Consider the following 20,808-nt stretch of genomic DNA (forward strand, 5'->3'; position numbering starts at 1 on the left):
CATGCGGCAGAGCCAGAAAACAGAAGACCAGATCTTCCAGTTTCTGGCATTGCCGCATGCAGGAAGGCAAGCTGATTGTCGTGCACACATGCGCACCAGAAACCCAGAAGTGGAACGGGTGATGCTGCACATACCAGGCGACTTGGCTCGCCATGCCACTTCAGGCATGCATGCCATACCTTTGCCATCACGGACTTAGGGTCTCCTTAAGTCAAAATGAACCTGGTGCCATTTTAGCCAGAAGGAGCTTAGGTTACTCTGGAGACAGATCTTCAAGCTCATGGGCAAGATTTGGCTCTGTTTTCTAGAAGGCTGAAGGCACCAGAAGAGAGTTGGGTCAAAGGCTGGTGGCCAAGACAATGGGACAAGAGCTTTGGAAGCCCCCAAAGAAGCCAGAAGACACTGGCAGTGAGAAGGGATATTATGAAAGGACCACTCCCTGTAACACATAAGCAAGGTTATTTTTGCCACAATGCTTCCCTTGGGCAAATATGTTTTTCCAGCCGGCATCGGCACATGAACCACAATGGTGCCCCAGGGAAGCATTTAATGGTAATGAGAATGTCACCGAACGAGGCAATGATGCTAAATTGGAACGGGCAAATTGCAAATTGGCTCTGAGGAGGGGTCTGCTTGCTCCTACCGCTCTCAGAAAGGGGCAGGGGCACTGCCTGATACCCTCCCTCGAAGGTCCCCAACCTGGAGCCTTCCGGATGTGTTCGGATGATACTGAGGGTGAGGTACACAATCCTAAGACATCCAGGAGGAAGTTGGCAATGGCTCTTCTAGATCAAGCAAGTTGGGGAGAGCTTACCTTTGGGCTTCCTCGTAAACACACGGACTTCTCATCTGGGTATTTCTCCAACCTCTGGGGACCTTTGCTGGAAGATTTCCGAAACACCAGCCAGCAACGGCGGTAAATCTGAGTCAAAGAGAGAAAGGGGAAGGAGGAGAGAGGAGGAAGAGGTGGAGGTGTTTAAATGAGCAAGGTAAAACTCAAAGAAGCAATGTTGCATCTGCCATCTTGAAGAGTTGGACATACCCCTGTGGACATTTATGAAATGTACCTTCAGGAATATATTTGCATTACCGACAGCCCCAGAGATGGTGAAGCATCCAGAGGTTGGCTGTTCCAACATCTTCATGTGCCCTAAATATTAACTCTGCTTTTATGCCCAATAGTTCCAGAGTTGTGAATCCAAAGCAGTGGTGGGATTCACAATTTTTACTACTGGTTCTGTGGATGTGGTTTGGTGGGCGTGGCTTGGTGGGCGTGGCTTGGTGGGCATGGCAGGGGAAGGATACTGCAAAATCCCCATTCCCTCCCGATCAGCTAAGACGCAGGAGGTGGAGAATAGATGGGGGCAGGGCCAGCCAGAGGTGGTATTTACCGGTTCTCTGAACTACTCAAAAGTTTTGCTACCGGTTCTCTGGAACTAGTCAGAACCTGCTGAATACCCACCTCTGATCCAAATCATTAATTTAAGTGAATCTCTCCCCCCCTCTTCTTCATTTTCCAATTCATTTCCCCAGAGTTTGGGGATGCTGTTGGCTGGGGAATTCTGGGAAGTGAAGTCCACTCATCTTAAAGTTGCCATGGTTTGAGATAGACTGTCCAGCAATCTGGTAACTCCAGGAATATTGGATTACAATGCCCATCATCTGACACCCTAGCGGAGAGAGTAGGAAGGCATTTCTAAATGCTACCCATTCCCTGAACTGCCCTTGCCCATCATGGATACCCAGTTTCTTGCCATCTAGTGCCTAACCCACTATCTCATTTCATACTATATCAGAATAAATAGCATTGGGATCTCTAAGTCAGGGCCAAGTCTCCAAAGGTACAAAGGAACCCAAATGAGCCACGGTGGCGCAGTGGTTAGAGTGCAGTACTGAAGGCTACTTCTGCTGGCTGCCAGCTGCTTGCAATTTGTCAGATTGAATCTCATCAGGCTCAAGATTGATTCAGCCTTACATCCTTCTGATGTGGGTAAAATGATGACCCAGATTGTTGGGGGCAAGAGGCTGACTCTGTAAACTGCTTAGAGTGGGCTGGAAACCACTGTGAAGCAGTATATAAGTCTAAGTGCTATTGGTATTTTCCTTCCTTCCTTCCTTCCTTCCTTCCTTCCTTCCTTCCTTCCTTCCTTCCTTCCTTCCTTCCTTCCTTCCTTCCTTCCTTCCTTCGCACAATGATTAGAATGCAGTATTTCAGGCTAACTCTACCCACTGCTAACAGTTGAAATCTCACCAGGCTCAAGGTTGACTCTGCTTTCCATCCTTCCGAGGTGGGTAAAATGAGGGCCCAGATTGTTGGGGGCAAATAGGCTGACTCTGTAAACCGCTTAGAGGGGGCTGTAAAGCACTGTGAAGCCGTATATAAATCTAAGTACTATTGCTATTGCTAAAGGATGGCACAGGCAAGGCCAGATATGCACATCATGGCATCAACATCCAACCGATGGGATTTACATTCTTGCATCAAATGTCATTATACAACTGATGCAAATTGCCGATTGCAATTAGTTCATGATGAGTTTGGCCTGACTTAGAGAACCCAATGCTATTTATTCCAATATAATATGAAATGAGATAGCAGACAATCATTAGAGGGGAAGAGATCGGCTATCTGTGGAGGTCAATGGCTCCATGGTTAATATTTAGAAATGCCTTCCTCCAAACTAGAGTATCAGATGATAGGTATTTTGTCAGGACACTTAAGGTCCAGAGGTTGTATTCAACAGGTTCTGACCAGTTCTGAAGAACCAGTAGCAAAGATTTTGAGTAGTTCGGAGAACCGGTAAACACCACCTTTGACTGGCCCCGCCCCTGTCTATTTTCTGCCTCCGGAGTCCCATCTCATCAGGAGGAAATGGGCATTTTGCAGCGTCCTTCCCCTGCCACGCCCACCAAGCCACGCCCACAGAACCGGTAGTAAACAGTTTTGAATCCCAGCACTGTTAAGGTTTTGTCAGGCGTAAAAGACCAAGTCCACACTTAAGGTCCAATGAAGCTGCTAAACGTCTATGCACAGGAATCCTCTCAACTAATGATTAGGATCTGCTTGGAGTTAGATGAGGGTAAACAGCACTTAGGGAAGTTTGGACATACTACACTTGTGGTTACATAGGGATTCTAGGCTGGCTCCTCTTTTCACACTGATGCCAGATACTGCCACTCCTTCTCCCACAGGTTGATACACAGGATTATATGCAGGCCAGAGGTATGGGCCATGTAGCTCAGAGTCAGAGCTCAGCAAGGATATTTTCTGGAGGCAGAGACTTAGCTGCACCAGAAAATGGTCCCTGCCACTCTGATACCCACCTTTTCACCCCACATTTGATCGACACCCAACTGAATGATACGCTGGACTGGGCTCATTTCACTTCTCACAATAACAGAATACAAATGATATTACAAGATAAAATGAATCAGCTGAAAGGCAACATTTATGGAAAAGTGGCTGATAGAAAAACATCAAAATGATGCCTGTCTAAAGAATGCACAGAGCTACTTTTCTATCATGTCCCCCTTTTATTGTTTTAAATAAATTCATCATCTGATCAAAGCCATTTGATTATGAAAGATATGATTATAATAGTAGCAATAATAATATTAAGCTACAATAATATACACACACACACATACAATATATAATAATATATGTTATGCTATAACAACTATAATTATAATAATTACTAAGCTATAATAATAATAACTATTAAGCTACTTTAATAGCTCTTAGGTCCTTGGTTAGGACTTGAACTGTTAAATTTTTACCAGTGAATCAAATTGAAGATTAAATCTATGAAGATGATGATAACAAAAACAACTACAACAACAGCAACAATGAAGAGAAACAGCTGGAAAAAATAACAAATATTGTGGCTTGCAAATTGAAGTTGAGTGATTGTAGAGGAAGAAACCAATGGTTGTACCTATAGTAATAAGAGCCCTTGGAGCAATATACCCAAAGTGTTGCCAAGATACATGGAAATTTGGAACTTATTAGACCTGAATATTCTGAGGTTGCAAAAAAAACCCTGCTTTTCTCAGAGCTACCTATATGCTTAGACCAGGGGTGGGTTGCTGTCAGCATTACTGCTGGTATGGGGCGCAAAAAAATTGCTCTGCGCGCATGCGCATTTGCACCTAAAAAGGTCTGCGCATGCACACAATGTTAGAAAAGGAGGAAAATTACATTTTTGCAATGAAGATTGTTCTGCGCATGCATGGAACCGAAAATCAAGATGGTGGTCCCGAGGATAGAACCGGTTGGGTGGGGGGGTGGCAGGCCGAGTTACTACCTACTTGGCCAAACCACTAGGAACCCACCTCTGGCTTAGACATTATCTTAACAGCTCTTGGGTCCTTGGTTAGGACTTGGATAGATGAGTTTCTACCAGTCTCACACTGTGAATTGAACTGAAAATTAATCCAATAACAACATTAACAACCATAACAATAACAACAAGTTCCAATTGCACACTATAGGCAGAATTTCCAGTGAACCAGTCAACCCCTGACTAACAGTGGAGTTCTGGATCCAACTATGGAACATCCCCAAGAAATACAACAAGAATACAGCTTAGATAAAGGTGATGGATGAGAATAAGAAATAAGTTGAAAGGAAAGAACTTGTAGCAACAGCAGGAACAGTGGAGAAACGAGCAAGGAAGATCAGCATCAGCAAATGAACTCCACGGTTTTTGGTTGAAACATCTGACTGGTCTACACCTTCTCATTGCCGATTAGTTTAACAACATGCTACAAAGGGGGTGAAATTGAAGATCGATTAACATCTGCCAAAGCATTCCTGATCATGAAAGATCTAACACAATGAACCTCGCTGGAGGTTTTCAAGAAAAGATTGGACATCCATTTGTCCGGGGTGGTATAAGGATTCCTTCCTTGGGCAGAGGATTGGACTAGAAGACCTCAAAAGGTCCCTTTCAGCCCTATAGTTCTATGAAAAGGGGCAGCACCAGGAAAGTGGAGGTCAATTACCTGCTTACCAACAACTTTCAAATTGCTAACGGGTGTGGTAGCTGATGCCGTGCAATGGCATCTACCGTATTTTTCAGAGTATAAGATGCACCTTCCCCCCCCTAAAAGAGTGTGGAAACATTGGTGTGTCTTATACACAAAATACAGCCTTTTTTGGCCTCCCAAAGCACTGCCCCCGCATACCATCAGAGTCTTTTTTGCCTTCCCTCAGCCCCCAGCAGCCCTCTGCAGGCTCCATCAGGGCTGGGGCAAGGCAAAAATGGGGGAGTTTTTCCCTTCCCCCAGCCCTGATGAAGCCTGCAGAGGGCTACTGAGGGCTGAGAGAAGGCAAAACCATTTTTTCTTACTTACCTCTTTGAAATCTTGGTGCGTCTTATACACCGGTGCGTCTTATAGTTCGAAAAATACGGTAGTTGAAAACAAGCTCTTTCCACCTGAGTGGAAAGGAATCCTCGCAAACAGCAGAGGAACAAAAGATCAGCTCCTCTTTGACCAGGCCATTTTGGAGAACTGCAAGAGAAGGAAGACCAACTTGAATGTAGCTTGGATTCATCACCAGGAGGCATTCCATCCCTGCCGCATGATTGGACAATCAAGCGCCTAGATATAACAGGAGTCTGTAGAAGCCTCAGGAGCTTTGGGCAAAGATTAATGGTGCAATAGAAGGCATCGTTGCTGGTCAACGTCGATAGATGAGAGAAGCTAATATCAAGAGAAGAATCTTTCAAGGAGACACTCGCTCGACTGCTCCTGTTCGTCATTGCACTGAACCCTCTGTCAACAACGCTGAACAAGTCAGGCCACCCCTATCAAATACAAAAATATCCCCTCCTTTACGTGGATGATTTGAAGCTATATGGAAAAACACCATCTGAAATAGTATTGCTGCTCAGTGCTGTCTGCCTACCCGCATTTCCCCAAAAATAAGACCGTGTCTTGCATTAATTTTTGCTCCAAAAGACACATTAGGGCTTATTTTCCAATTAGGTCTTATTTGGGGGGAAATAGCACACTAAAGGCATCCGTCTGGCTGACGATCTTAACTGGGGCTGATTTTGGGGATAGGGCTTAGATTACGAGCATCCTGAAAATTCATGCTAGGGCACAGATGGTGAACCTACAGCACAGGTGTCAGCGGTGGCACGCAGAGCCCTCTCTGCGGGCACGCATGCTATCACCAGCTACTCTTCTGGTTTAAAAAACAGGGCATTTTGGGGCTGTTTGGGGGGCTTTTTCAGGCTGAAAAACGGCCTGAAAAACGGCCTGAAAACAGCCTGAAAATGGTCCAAAAATGGCTTGAAAACAGTCCAAAAATGGCCAAGAAAATGCCAGCTGGTCTTTGGGTTCTGACACTCCAGCGCAAGCACATACATACATGCATGCATGTTCCAGTTTGGGCACTCAGTGCCGAAAAGTTTCCCATCCCTGTCATAGAGCTTATTTTATGGTTGGGTCTTATTTTCAGGGAAACACAATCTCTCTCTCTCCCTCCCTCTCTCTCTCTCCTTCTCTCTCTCTTCCTCTCTCTCTCTCTCTCTTTATCCCTCTCTCTTTATCCCTCTCTCTTTCTCTCTCTCCTTCTCTCTCTCTCTCTTCTTCTCTCTCTCCTTCTCTCTCTCCCTCTCCCTCTCCATCTGTACCCAAGTTATTGCAATAGAGTTTGGACTGGACAAAGAAGCCATCCTCACCATCAACAAGGAGAAAATAATGAAAATTAAAAGAACCAAGATACCCTGTAGAAATAACATCAAGCGACTGAATGAAGGGGATCAGGACAAATACCCAGGCAACCTTCAAGCTGACAACGTCTAGCACACTGCAGTCCAGAAGAAGGTTAATGGTGAATATATCAAAGAGTGAAGAAGATCTTAAAGTCCAAACTCAGGGGCAGAAATACTATCAAGGCAATTAACACCTGGGCTCCTCCACTCATTAGATACACAGTTGGATCAGCAGACTGGACTCAGACAGCACTAAAAGCCGTGAAGTAGCGGCAGTGAATCACGTTCTTCATCCTCGCAGTGACATCCTCCCAGTGACTCTACTTACCAAGGGCAATAAGTGGGCGTGGAATGTTTGCAAGTACACCAGTTTGCCGGAGAAGAAAAAAAGAGCACTGCAGAATATCTGAAGGACAATGAGGAAGAAGATGCATTGGAAGTAATACACCATGAACGTTTTACTGAGTACCAGAGAGACAAAACTGGCCTACAAGAAGCATCAAGGGAGGAATAGAAAAGACACATGGAAAGGCAAACTATACATCGCCAGTACATAAAAAACAAAACAAAAAAAAAAAAACTAGCAGTCAAAGCAGGTAAGAACATAGCCTAGCTAAGAGCAGGAAAAACTGAGGAAAGACACAGAAGGACTAATTCTGGTTGCCAAAGTCTAAGTCTTAAGAACACATGCACACAAAGTCAGAATGGAGAAAATAGCAACAGACACAACATGCCACCGCTGCAAAGAAGCTGAAGAAACAATGGACCACCTAGCTCAGGGGTCAACAAACTGTGGCTCTGGAGCCGCATGTGGCTCTTTCCTCCCTCTGCTGTGGCTCCATCATTGGTCGCATCACAATTTTGAGAGGAACTTCCAGTGGGGGTGGGGGGGAAGAGAAGCACAGTACGCCAGGAGAAGACACTATGGCAAGGGGAGGGTTTTCCAGTTGTCTCCACAATTGATAGGTCTTTCGGTTATGACAGGAGGAGGAAAAAGTACGCCGCGCTAGGAGGAGACTCTATAGTGGGGAAACTGAACTTCCGGTCAGCTCCAGAATTGAACAGGGGGCTTCCGGTTAGGACCTTTGTTGCTCCCGGTGTTTTCTTTTCTGTGGGAAACGGGTCCAAATGGCTCTTTGAGTGTTTAAGTTTGCCGTCCCCTGGCCTAGCTAGTTGCTGCAAGAGGTTTTTGCTCATCAGAAGGTCACATGACCCCAGGACACTGCAACCGTCATAAACATGAACCAGTTGCCAAGCGTCTGAATTTTGATCACATGACCATGGGGATGCTGCAACGGTCATAAGTGTGAAAAAGAATCACTTTTTTCAATGCCGTTGTAACTTAGGTGAACTGTTGTAAGTCGAGGTCTACCTGTAGTCCAGAATGGGTGAAGGACATCAAGTTCCACAGCAAGAGTGGGCAACCTTTTGGTAGTGAAGAACCACCCTAGGGGATACGAGAACATCACACACGTGGATGAGTTGTGTGACTTTTAAAAAAAGGGATAGGCCTGTTTGGGTTCAGTAAGCAGCATCTCTCCAACCTTGGGTGATCTCAGAAGGTAAACAGAGTTGGACCTTGTTAGTATTTGAAAGGGATCTTCTCAGGAAATCCCAGGATTTATGCTCTAACAGATGAAGGTTATTGCATGCCACAACTGCATCACTCCCAAGAAAACTATTAGGTAAAGGTAAAGGTGCTAGTCGTTCCCAACTCTAGGGGGTGGTGCTCATCTCCGTTTCAAAGCCGAAGAACCAGCACTGTCTGAAGACATTCTCCATGGTCATTTAGCCAGCATAACTAAATGCCGAAGGTGCACGGAACGCTGTTCCCTTCCAACCAAAGGTGGCCCCTAGTTTTCTACTTGCATTTTTACATGCTTTTGAACTGTTAGGTTGGCAGAAGCTGGGACAAGGAATGGGAGCTCACTCCGTTACGTGGCACTAGGGATTCGAACCGCCAAACTGCCAACCTTTCTGATCAACAAGCTCAGCATCTTAGCCACTGAGCCACCACGTCCCTTTTAGAAAACTATTAGGATGCCTCCATTAACTCACCAGATCAATTCGGAATGAAACCTAGTTTGCTGTTTGGTTAACAGTATAGGGTGTGCACTTGGGGCTCACCTCAAAATGTTGGGAAATGGTGCCAGGGTAATTTCCACTCTACCATTACGATTCCTCCCTGTGGTTGTCCTAAGCTCACACTTTGGAGAGTCTTCATTTGCTTTCCAGGATGCTGCATTGATAGCCTTGCCTTTCTCTAGGAGCTGAAGGACACCTTTATGGGAAGAGCCTCTCCTAATTTTATTCCCCCCAGCAGCATCCTTGTGAGGAAGCATGGCTGCCCCCAATGCCCCAAGCACCTGCTCTGCTTGCATGGGGATTTGAGAGAAGACCCCGTGGCCCAGCTCCAGCGTCAACCACAGCACAGAGGCTGCCTCTGAAACGCGTATCAAACGCCTTTTGTTTTCCTTCATTCGTAGAGAATATAGTAATATAGCAGTAGACTTATATACCGCTTCATAGGCCTTTCAGGCCTCTCTAAGCGGTTTACAGAGGGTCAGCATATTGCCCCCAACAATCTGGGTCCTCATTTTACCCACCTCGGAAGGATGGAAGGCTGAGTCAACCCTGAGCCGGTGAGATTTGAACCACTGACCTGCTGATCTAGCAGTAGCCTGCAGTGCTGCTTTTAACCACTGCGCCACCTTGGCTCTTAGAATTGATCCGTCACAGAAGAAAACTGTGGCATTTTCCTTGCAACGCAGCAGAAGGAGCCTCCTGACTGACAGCGTCCTGGGACCATAAGCAGGATTTGGAAAGATCCCCCCCCCAAAGGGCGTGAAACAAAACCGAGGGGCTCCACCAGCAGGCTACAGATTAACCAGGATTGAGCCTTTGTTTTCGACCTCCAAAGTCAACCCTTTACCCAGCTGACGGCAGGCCCTTGGCAGAGGAAAGGGAAACTTGTTCTGGGTGGGCTGAACCATCAAGCCAAGTTTTTGGCCAACTGCCAAGCAGAAAGATGTTGTCATCCATTCAGTCATGTCTGACTCTTGGCAATTCTCTGGGACAGGTCTCTCCACACCCATAGGTGAGTTCCTACCAGTTCGGCTGAGTAGGTAGTAGTTCGGCTGGACACGCCCCCGAACCGGTTCTATCGGCAGCGTTGTGAGTGCCGCCATCTTGCTTTTTGCTTCTGCACAAGCACAGAAGCAATTTGTAAACTGCATGCACATGTACCACGCATTAAGCATGCCCCTGAGCGAACTGGCAGTAACAGAAGCCATAACCCACCCCTGCTCCACACTTTCCAACCTACTTAGCTAGGACAGACGTGTCAAAATTCCTCCGTTAAATTCCTGGATGGACAAGCAGAATCAGAGTTCTGGACCAGGGCCTGGCTTTTTCGGAAACTGTGGCAGCTCAGATGGAGGAAGAAGTTCAACTCACTCCTGGGCTCTTGTGTGGCCTGTCAATCCCTCATTGTGCCATCTTAAGGCCACCCCGTTCCACACACAAAAATATAATGGCAGGAAGGATGGGGAACTTTATGCTCTACTGCAAGATTGCAGATGTGTGTCCTCCTACGTTCCAGCCATTCGAAGTCCACTGAACCCTCCATTCATGGTTGCCTCCCAAAACCGTGCCACTTAGAGCGAAGAGAAGTTCATTTCATTTCATTTCATTTATTGAATTTCATTTATTTGAAGTTCCAGCTTGATAGCATGTCCTGGCCCTTGTCAGCATTACTGCAAGCACATGCCTTCACCCACAGAGCAATCACGGTCATGGGATTCTCCAGCAATGCTGACCTGAGAACTTTAATATTCGGAAGCCACCCTGAGTTAGAGACTGGAGCCACAGATGAAGCCAATTAATTCCATACATAAATTATACGTGGCTTTTGACGGATTGTCCTGCATTACTTGCTTAGATTTCTCTGCAGAAACTGCCTCTTTCTAAGGGAACAAGCCTTCAGACTCCAAAGCTGGGGTGTGTACGAGGTGTGGTGAAAAAGAAATCAAGATGGCAGCCATAAACTGCGATTGAAGGTCCACCTCTTGACCATTTCTGCTCTAGATAGCCAGCTAGAAACCGGATCGTTTCAATGCACCTTAGAGAATCACTGTCAGGCCTGCCACTTTCGGTTTTGGGGTTTTGAACTGCAACGGACTGTCCTTTTTTGTCTCCTTTTCTATGGGACTAACGTCTTTTTCAAGGGGGGGGTAGAATGTCAGGCCTGCCAGCGTGCTTTGCTGGCATCCTGCCATAAAATACAAGGGAGGGGGGAAGCAATTGGGAAAGTAAAGATTGAGCAGCATTTGAATGTGCAAGAAAGGGGGAAGGGAATGACAGGGTGACAGGAACCAGAGGTGTCAATCCGGAATAAACCAACCTATCAAGGACACACAACCTGAGAAAAGAATGTGAAACTACACCAGAGAGGCACCAAACCTCAAAGTTATTCCCAAAACAATAAAAATGTGGACCTTATGTTGACCTTACTTTATGCTTAAGTGATCAATAGAGGGGGCATGCACAAGTGCACTAACATGCCTATAGTCCCCGTCACTGTATTTTTATTCCTCTTATTCTTGTTCTCGTTTTTGTTTGACAAATTCCAATAAATAAATAAAATAAATTAAAAAAAAACCAAATATGATTGCATTCTGATGGACTGGAGAAGGAGGGGAGGGCCAGGGAAACGGGAAAATTGCAACTTTGGGCAGGAATGCTCAGATCCAGCTTTGCTTATGCTACAACTGCTTGGCTTTAGTAAAAGAACCTTTCAGTTCAAGGCATGGAGTCAAGGGTCTTTCTTTTCTAAATGTCCAAGTTGGGGCAATTGATATTAAGATCCACCAGCATTTTGTAAATCATAGCTCTCTGTGAGATGTATTTAGAGGTAGTGATCACAAAAACATCTGCAGTGTTGAGAAGGAGCGGCATGTTTTATACCATTATGCAAATATCAGGAACTTAAATCCCAACGTTAGATCATAGAATAGAATAACAGAGTTGGAAGGGACATTGGAGGTCTTCTAGTCCAACCCCCTGCCTAGGCAGGAAACCCTATACAATTTCAGACAAGTGTTTATCCAACATCTTCTTAAAACTTCCAGTGTTGGAGCATTCACAACTTCTGGAGGCAAGTTGTTCCACTGATTAATTGTTCTCACTGTCAGGAAATTTCTCCTTAGTTCTAAATTGCTTCTCTCCTTCATTAGTTTCCACCCATTGCTTCTTGTCCTGCTTTCAGGTGCCTTGGAAAATAGTTTGACTCCCTCCTCTCTGTGGCAGCCCCTCAAATATTGGAAGACTGCTATCCTGTCTCCCCTGGTCCTTCTTTTCCCTAGACTAGCCAGGCCCAGTTCCTGCAACTGTTCTTTGTATGTTTTAGCCTCCAGTCCCCTCATCACCTTGGTTGCTCTAGAATGTTCGGATATAAAGCGGCCATGTGCATCCTTGTGTCATGGAGGGCATGCAATGGTTTTGGGATCACTGCAGAGTGCTGAAGAGGATACAGTGAGTCCCCATCATGGTGGACTTCAACTTTTGGAATTCTCAATCAATCCTTCAACTCCATTCTGAAGGTTGATAGCAGCACATCTGCCCTCCCCACCCAGGTTAAACCAGGCTGTTTTCAAGGTTCTTTCTGATCTGAGTCTTGTCACATCTGGCAAGTTTCTCAATTGATTCCTTTTGCATCGGTCTGTGATTTTGTGCAGAACATCTGCACAGGATTCCCTTATATTTTTCGGCACCCTTCTCGTACAGGTCTGTGGTGCCAGCGTTTCTTAACATTGGCCCTTTTGGATAATATTGAGGGCATGAGCTGAGCTTCCATTTGCATAGACCGATGCTTCTCAACCATGACAATGAAGATGTGTGGCCTTCCGTTCCGAGAATTCCCATGCTAGCTGGGAAAATTCTGGGAACTGAAGTCCACACATCTTCAGGTTGCTGAGGCTGAAGAACACTGCTGTAAATGAAGACTGCCATTCCACTTCAATTCAATTTGCCATTCACCATCTCCCTTCAATCCCCACAATTCCCCAGTCATCACACATGGTGGCTGGGGAATTCTTGGAGTTGAAAACCACACAGCTGAAAATTGCCAAAGTTGAGAAACAGAGGCACAGGGGCTTGAGAAAAGAGCAAGTTGGGAAACGAGCATTAAAAAAAACCCAGAATAAATGTTTATCTCACTACCTTCAAGGAAACACAGTTGGGAGGGGGTTAACATCTATTGCTGCAAAATCTGCCAAAGGAAATCTGGTGTAAAACACTAGAGTTGGTTGCCCAGAATTAGATGTTTCAGTCTTTGGGAAAAAGTGCAGACAAGAGCAACTAAGATGATTTAAGGCCTGGAGACTAAAATGTATGAAGAATGCTTGCAGGATTTGGTTTTGGCTAGTCTAGAGAAAAGAAGGACTAGGGAGAACTATTCCAGTGTTTGAGGGGCTGCCACAAAGAAGAGGGGGTCAACTTATTTTCCAAAGCACCAGACGGAAAGACAAGAAACAATGGATGGAGACTAATCAAGGAGAGAAGCATCCTGGAATTAAAGAGAAACTTCCTAACAGTGAGGACACTTAACCAGTGGAACAGCTGGCCACCAGAGGTTGTGGGTGCTCCATCACTGGAGGATTTTAAGAAGAGATTGGACAGTCACCTGCTAGAAATGGTATAGGGTCTACTGCTTGGGCAGAGGGTTGGACTAGAAGACCTTCAAAGTCCCTTCCAGCTTTCTTTGGATTAAATAGGAAGCCTCCAATGCCAGTGGGGGGTTGCTCTTACCATCAATACTGGTACACAGCTCACAGGGCCGTGCGTCCTGTTTGTATACCTTCACTGCGCATGCATGCACAATCCACCACCCCTGTGACGTCCAGCTGCTTGTTGGGATTCACGCAGGCACTGCACCCTGCACACGCATGCACAATTGGATGGTTGCTTTAAAAACAGGTATAGAACGCGGGTGGGCCAAACCAGCCACCGTATCGGTATGCTATCAGCTGCTCCTGGCTACTACTACCGGTATGGCCGGACCGGACCTGCAGGAACCCACCACTGTCATTGTTCTTACCAAGACATTGACCCAGTTCCTAAAGAGACCAACATCTGCTTGCAATGCAGCACTGTTCCTGGCAAGCCCAATCCCCTGGCCTGGCCACCTCCGGTCCTTTGAAGGAACCCCCTTCTTAAAAGGAAACACCCTTCAACCGGCCTTCTGCAAGCCAAGCCTCAATCAGGGACTTCAAAGGCCAGGCCAGCTGCCAGCTGCCCGGCTCAGAGGAACTTCCCAGAAGATGCTTCCCGTGGGATCCAGCTCCAAACACGGTCCGTCACCATGGAGGAGGCATCCTTCCCTCTCGTTAGGAGCGAGCCATGAGGCTGGTTCAGGTTTCGGAGAGCGCTGGTTCAGCAAACAGAGAGTCTGGGAAAGAGCATTCCCAGCTCGGGATATTGCATACCTGCGTGAATAAAGAGTGAGCTGGGAGGACCTGAGAGAGATTTTGCCTTAGGTAAGCGGCCCTGGATGGCTCCACTCTCCCCCTCAACTCCCTTGGGAGCCTCTCTTCCCTTGCTACTCAGGAATTTGCTCGGGCTTAATGAAAGGCCCAGCAACATGTTTCAGCAGGGGTCCCTCCCGTCCCCTCGTTTTGCAGGAGCCCCAAAGCGGGGACTAATTTAGCTGGAGTTGGAAAACTGCTACAAGGTCGTGGTGAAAATGGAGAGACGTTGTACCAGTATGGGCCATCTTCCTTGTCATTGGAGTAACAGAATAACAGAGTTGGAAGGGGCCTTGGAGGTCTTCTAGTCCAATTCCCTGCCCAAGCAGGAGACCCTATCCCATTTCAAATAGGTGGTTATCCAGTCTTTTCTTAAAAACCTCCAGTGATGGAGGACCCACAACTTCTGAAGGCAAGTTGTCCCACTGATTAATTGTTCTAACTGTCGGGAAGTTAATTCTAGGTTGGATCTCTCCTTTATTAGGTTCCATCCACTGGTTCTTGTCCTGCATTTGGATGCTTTGGAGAATAGCTTGACTCCCTCTTCTTTGTGGCAACCCCATAGTTATTGGAACACTTAGGAAAATTTGGGATGATGCCGAAATGGATAGATTAACCTTAAAAATTAAAGATAAAAAAGATTCAAAATATTATCAGACAGGGAACAAATTTTATGAATGGATGGAGACAAGAGGTAGAAATGAGAGGGAAAATAAGTTTACGAATGTCAATAATTGTTAGTATGGAAAATAAAGATGTATAAAACCATGACTATAGTATGGGAAAAATTATAAATAGGCCTTTTTTGGGGGGAAAAACGGACCCGTTTTCACTCATTCCCCACTCCCCCCACCCCCCAGGAGCACTCTACATGCCTCTCGAAGCCTATGCATGCCCCCACTTTCTTTTTTGCAAAAAATGTGGCGCGCAGAGGGTTTGGGAGGTCTGCAGGGTGCAAAAACTTTTTTTTAAATTTACCTATTCAAAATCTTGGTGCGGCTTATACTCCGAAAAATATGGTATATGCCAACAATGTGTGGATCCTTGCTTTATCTGAGAAAGTACAGGGGCCATAGCACACATTTTTAAAAACCTCATTTTATCAGAGAGGCCGCCTGGATGGAATGCTATAATCTTAGAGGGATGATCTGTGTGCCATCTTTACTCGTGAACCACCTATCCCCATCATGGAAAGACTGGTCGATAGTTCTAAAGCTGTGTTTAAAAATGGAACTGCCTTTTCCCCCAAGATGAAGTCTTCTTGATTTGTTTTTGCTTTGATTTCCCTTTGAGGTCCCCCCCCATTTTTTGGTGTACTAAAGCAATACTTGAAAATAAAAACCTGTTTCTCTTTCCTGCTATAGAAAGTTACCACCTACCCCTCTCCTAGAAGAATGAAATACTTTGAGAAACATTAAAAAGGCAGAATATTATATTTCCCTGGATGAGAAATGGAGAAGCATGCTCTTAAGAGGCAGAAAGCAGCCCTAACCTTCCTTAATAGCCCACGGCAGATGCCAGCACTTAAGAGATAGAGAGATAGGTAGCTCTATTCATAAGCAAATACCTTCACTCAAGATCCAAAACAGGACAAAGCCATTAAGCCATAGTAGGAATTGGCCAACATAAGCAGAATATAAGCCCTTTCATTGCATCATCTCTGTGGCACCACCTCCCAGCAAACTTCAACCAAATCTGGGAGCTCAGACAACCTATAGAGTCGTGATGGCAAACGTATGGCACACGTGCCAGAAGTGGCACAAAGAGCCCTCTCTGTGGGCACACACACCGTCGCCAGCTGCTCTTCATTGGTGCTAGAGCACCAGAAAATGGTCTGAAAAAGGCTCAAAAATCGCCAAAAGCTTTTCGGGCTATTTGCCAGGCCGTTCTCAGACCATTTTCATGCCGTTTTCTGTGCTGTTTTCAAGCCATTTTCAGCCCAAAAACAGCCTGAAAACAGCCCCCCAAATGGCCAAAAAACAGGCATGCATGCACCAGCCATCTATTCTTTGAGTTTCTGGTGCTCTGGAGTGCACACGCACGTACATGCACATACATTCTGGTTTGGGCACTTGGTGCCTAAAAGGTTCTCCATCAGTGCTATAGAGGCAGCTATGACCCCTACATAACCCCTACAACAGCCAGTAGAATACATGTTCTTGCACAGGAACAGGAAGCTCAAGTGAAAAGCTCAGAGAAGGTATAACACACACACACCCCTCTCAACTCCATGTGGTCAGCTACCCAGAGCCATATATGATTCTGCTTCATTATTAAACCCTCTTTCCAATCAGTCTTTCTCCTGGCATGGAACTGAACCAGATGGATATTTCTTCCCAAAGTGCCATCAAAACGTAGCTTGGAATTTGGAGCCCAAATCTAGTGGTTTTTCCAACGGGATACAAAAAATGCAGAGGGGGGAGGGGAGGAAGATGCAGGGGAATTAGCAGGGGGAGCCCTGCCTGCTGCTGTACCCCAAGGCAGGGTTGTGTGGCACACAAAAAAAACAGTGGCTCGGTTTGCCCCAAGTCCCACCCGTCATGAGTTTACGCATTGTTTTCTACAACTATGCAGTTCCCACCCACTCAGGTCTCCCAACCGGCAATTTGGAGGGGGGGGGGAAAGTGAGTCACTTTTCAAATCTATTGGTGGCATTCCTCCCCAGGACAACTGCAAAATACTTTTGAGAACCTGAATTCAATGTGAATTAAAACTGAATAACCAAGCTTTTTTCCCCCCTGTTAACCAGTTCTATGCCACAAATGAAACTTCCCTGATCATTTTTCTCCCCCTATCTCAGGGGCCACCAATATTTTCGGCCAAGCTGCCATACCAGAGAGAAGAGGGCCACTGACTTCCTATTTCATTTCGGTTGTGCAAGCCCACTCTTTTACAGCAATAATGGGCAAACTCTTTCCACAAGACTGAAGTGCCTTTCAGAATCTCTTAAATATCGTAAGAGTTGCATTAAGCATAGCAGAGGTGAAATGTTAATTGCCCCGTTCTCCTCAACACCCTAATATAAGCAGAATTCACGCCATCAAGATATGAAGATATTGCTAAGATGAATAAAGCACCATCAATCGCATGACTCACCCTCTACCACTAGCACATCTTGTTAATTTCTATATATGTCAGCTTTAAACGGTGTTTTATGCAAGTCTGTAAAAGAAGTAAATGCTGAACCTGCTGTGTTGGCTGAAAAACAGATAAAAATCTAAGGGCACCAACTTGGCCTAGGAAATCAATTCAACCCAGAATAAAGGTTGATCCTATGCTTTGTGCTCTCCTGTTTAAAATCAATAGAATTTAAAAAAATGCCCTTGTTCCCCCAAGGCACGTAACTGGGTCAGCGGGAAGGTTAATGTGCTGTGGGAACTCTAAAAAGCGGCCGGTTAACAAAGATAACCAATCACAGTGGATTCGATGCAATCCTAAACCAGCCCCATCTCACACAGGATGAAGCCAGCTTCAGCCAGTTAAGTAGGAGCACCGAAGCCCACCTCAATTGATTCGCTGGTCCACTGAGCCCTCCACCTTCTGCAAAGCACCTGAGGCAGGGGTGGAATCCAGCAGGTTCTGACAGGTTCTGGAGCACCGGTAGCAGAAATTTTGAGTACTTTGGAGAACTGGCAAATACCTCTGGCTGGCCCTGCCCCCATCTATTCTCTGCCTCTTGTGGCGCTTTTATTTCAATTTAGTATAAGTGGCAGGTTGAATTTCCCAATTGTACCTTAATACACCCAAAGGATGTTGGCTTGTAGAACATTCCTATTCAGTTGAAGAATTAATGTAGGGTTGATTCCAGGGGTGGAATCCAGCAGGTTCTGAGTAGTTCAGAGAACCAGCAAATACCACCTCTGGCTGGCCCCAGAGTGTGGAGGGAATGGGGATTTTGCAGTAGCCTTCCCCTGCCATGCCCACCAAGCCACGCCCACCAAGCTACACCATGCCCATCAAGCCACGTCCACAGAACTGGTAGTAAAAGAATTTGAATCTCACCACTGACCTGAGGGCAAGACAAGTAGTAGTGGGTGGAAGCACTAAACATCTATTTTATTATTGATTAAGCATCTAGTTCTCTCAACTGTTCATCAGACGATTTAGCCTGCAGATCTCTTTATTGTTTTTATTGCCCTTCTCTGGACCTTTCCTAGAGTCTCAACATCCTTTTTTGGGGATCAGGGTGGCCGATGCTGGATGCAGTATTCCAACTGCATCCTCACTCATGCGGTATAAAATGGTACTATCACTTCTCATGATCTTGAAACTATCTCTCCGTTGATGCAGCTCAGAACTGCAGTGGCTTTTTAACAGCTAAAGCACATTGCTGGCCAGAGGAGGTATTCAGCCGGTTCTGACTGGTTCTGGCGAACCAGTAGCAGACATTTTGTGTAGTTTGGAGAACTGGCCAATGCCACCTCTGGCTGCCCCGCCCTCATCTATTCTCTGCCTCCCGAGTCCCAGCTGATTGGGAGGGAATGGAGATTTTGCCTTCCCCTGCCACGCCCACCAAACCATGCTCACCAAGCCACGTCCACAGAACCAGTAGTAAAAGAATTTGAATCTAACCACTGACCTAAGGGCAAGAGGAGAAGTAGTGGGTGGTGGAAGCATATCAAAGCAAGATTCAACCTCGAATCAGGGAGAAATTTCCCAATAGAACAATTCATCATTGGAACGGTTCACTTCTGGGAGTGGGGGCTCGCAAGAAGAAAATGGGCAGCCATTTGTTCAGAATAATATAAGGTGTCCTGCTTGAGCAGGGGGTTAGACTAGAAGACCTCCAAGATCCCTTCCAGGTCTGTTGTTTTATCATTCTGTAAGAACAGACAGGACAGCCCTTCGTCTGAAATGATATAGGGCAGAGGTGTCAAACTCAAGGCTCGGGGGCTGCATCCAGCCCACCAGGTGCTTAGATCTGTCCGCAGGGCCACCCTTGAAACAGAAAAGATACCTGTGGTGTCTCTGCCAGCAAAAACAGAGATCCTGAGCTCCATTTTCAGCTGCCACGGCCTCCTGCAACCTCTGTCTGTGAAAACGGAGCTCAGAGGGTTATGGGGGGCCGTGGCAGCCGAAAACGGAGTTCGGGAGCCTTGCTTTCATTGGCAGAGCACTCAGGCCACCACAGGAGCCCGTGACACGAGTGACATTGAGCCGGCCATGCCCACCCTAGCCCCTTGAGGTCAAACACAACCCTGATGCAGCCCTCAATGAAATCGAGTTTGACACCCCTGGTATAGTGTCTCCTGCTTAGGTGGGGAGGTTGGACTAGAAGACCTCCAAAATCCTGTCCAATTCTGTAATTCTATAATTCGGTAAGGTATAAAGCCAGAAGGAAAGAAGGTAGCCTCTCTATCATAGAACTCACTCATTGACTGCTTAGTTTGAATTACTGCAGCTTGCTAAGCCAGTGGGGCAGGTAATGTTCTGACGTCAGACTTGATGGGGTGCAGAATTCTGAGAGCTGAAGTCCACCTTAAAGTTGTCAAGGTTGAGAAACAGTGTTACAGTGGACATGTGGCACACCTTAATAAATGTGCACCACCATCATATTTAACATTTCTGCAGCAGAGGTCACTGCCTGCTCTACAAAATGCAAACAGCTACTGTGGACCGCCTGCCTTCTAGCAACTTGGCTGGCACTTTGTGCTAAACCACGATGGTCTTGCATTGGTCTGGACAAATTGCTCCTTTTCCTACCGTTTAAGCTCACAAAAAACCAGACAAAATCCCACTGTCCACACCTCAATGGTGGTGAGGGGAACCACAGATAAAGTGATCTATAGAGATTCTGAGTCCTCCAGGTCATGGTTGTCCCAAAGGTGCTTTTTTTTTCCCAAGAAGCAACCGGACTTTCTGGTTTTTGTTTGAAGACATTTCACTTCTCATCCAAGAAGCTTCTTCAGCTCTGATTGGATAGTGGGGAATGGAAGGAGACAGCTGGTCATTTGCATGCTTTTAGAGGAACGTTGAGGCCCTTGGAGGTTTATCTGTGTCCTCAGGGTCACATGAGTGGCGCTCCTGCTTCCTGTAGTCTGCAATTTTTTTCCCTCTGGAAATCCATCCCTACTCCCACCCCATTCCAAGGGTCTTCATCCCAAATTGTATAGCTAAACATCCGTAGAGATTCTCCGTCCTCCAGGTCATGGTTCTCCCAAAGGTGCTTTTTCAAGGGGCAATTGGACTTCCTTGTTTTTCTTTGAGGACATTTCATTTCTCATCCAAGAAGTTTGTTTAGCTCTGGAAAAAAGATGCGCCTTCTTTATCAATTCTGTGACCTTTTCCAAGACTTCTGTTGGTAGAAGTGATTTCAACTCTCCGAGGACGTGCTCCACTCTCTCTTTCAAAACCTCAACTGGGAAATTAATCTGTCTTATTCTTCCATTGAGGAGTTGGAGCTGTGCTTTCTGCAGGATCTTTTCTGCTCTGTGTCCCTTCCCTGTTGAAGACAGGTGCAGGCTGTTGGGGATGAGTCTGTCCTGCCTGCATCACAAATTGAAGCCCAAATGGATCCTGCAGTCTGCAATTTTTCTGGAAATCCATTTATACTCCTG

General features: G+C 46.1%; 1 protein-coding gene across 3 annotated transcripts in view; it reads right to left on the reverse strand.

Moving 5' to 3' along the window:
• DOK4 (docking protein 4) overlaps positions 1-20,808 on the reverse strand; it is a 70,354-nt gene that overhangs the window by 17,194 nt on the left and 32,352 nt on the right. For all 3 annotated transcript variants that reach the window (XM_087728585.1, XM_087728583.1, XM_087728584.1), the window contains exon 3: positions 815-922. In XM_087728585.1, the coding sequence (XP_087584711.1) occupies positions 815-922 (108 nt within the window). The remainder of the gene's footprint in view (positions 1-814; positions 923-20,808) is intronic.

The sequence above is a fragment of the Thamnophis sirtalis genome, unplaced genomic scaffold (genome assembly GCF_051295495.1).
Source record: "Thamnophis sirtalis isolate CommonGarterSnake01/CBP01778 unplaced genomic scaffold, rThaSir2_p1.2 scaffold_14, whole genome shotgun sequence".
Lineage (NCBI taxonomy): Eukaryota > Metazoa > Chordata > Lepidosauria > Squamata > Natricidae > Thamnophis > Thamnophis sirtalis.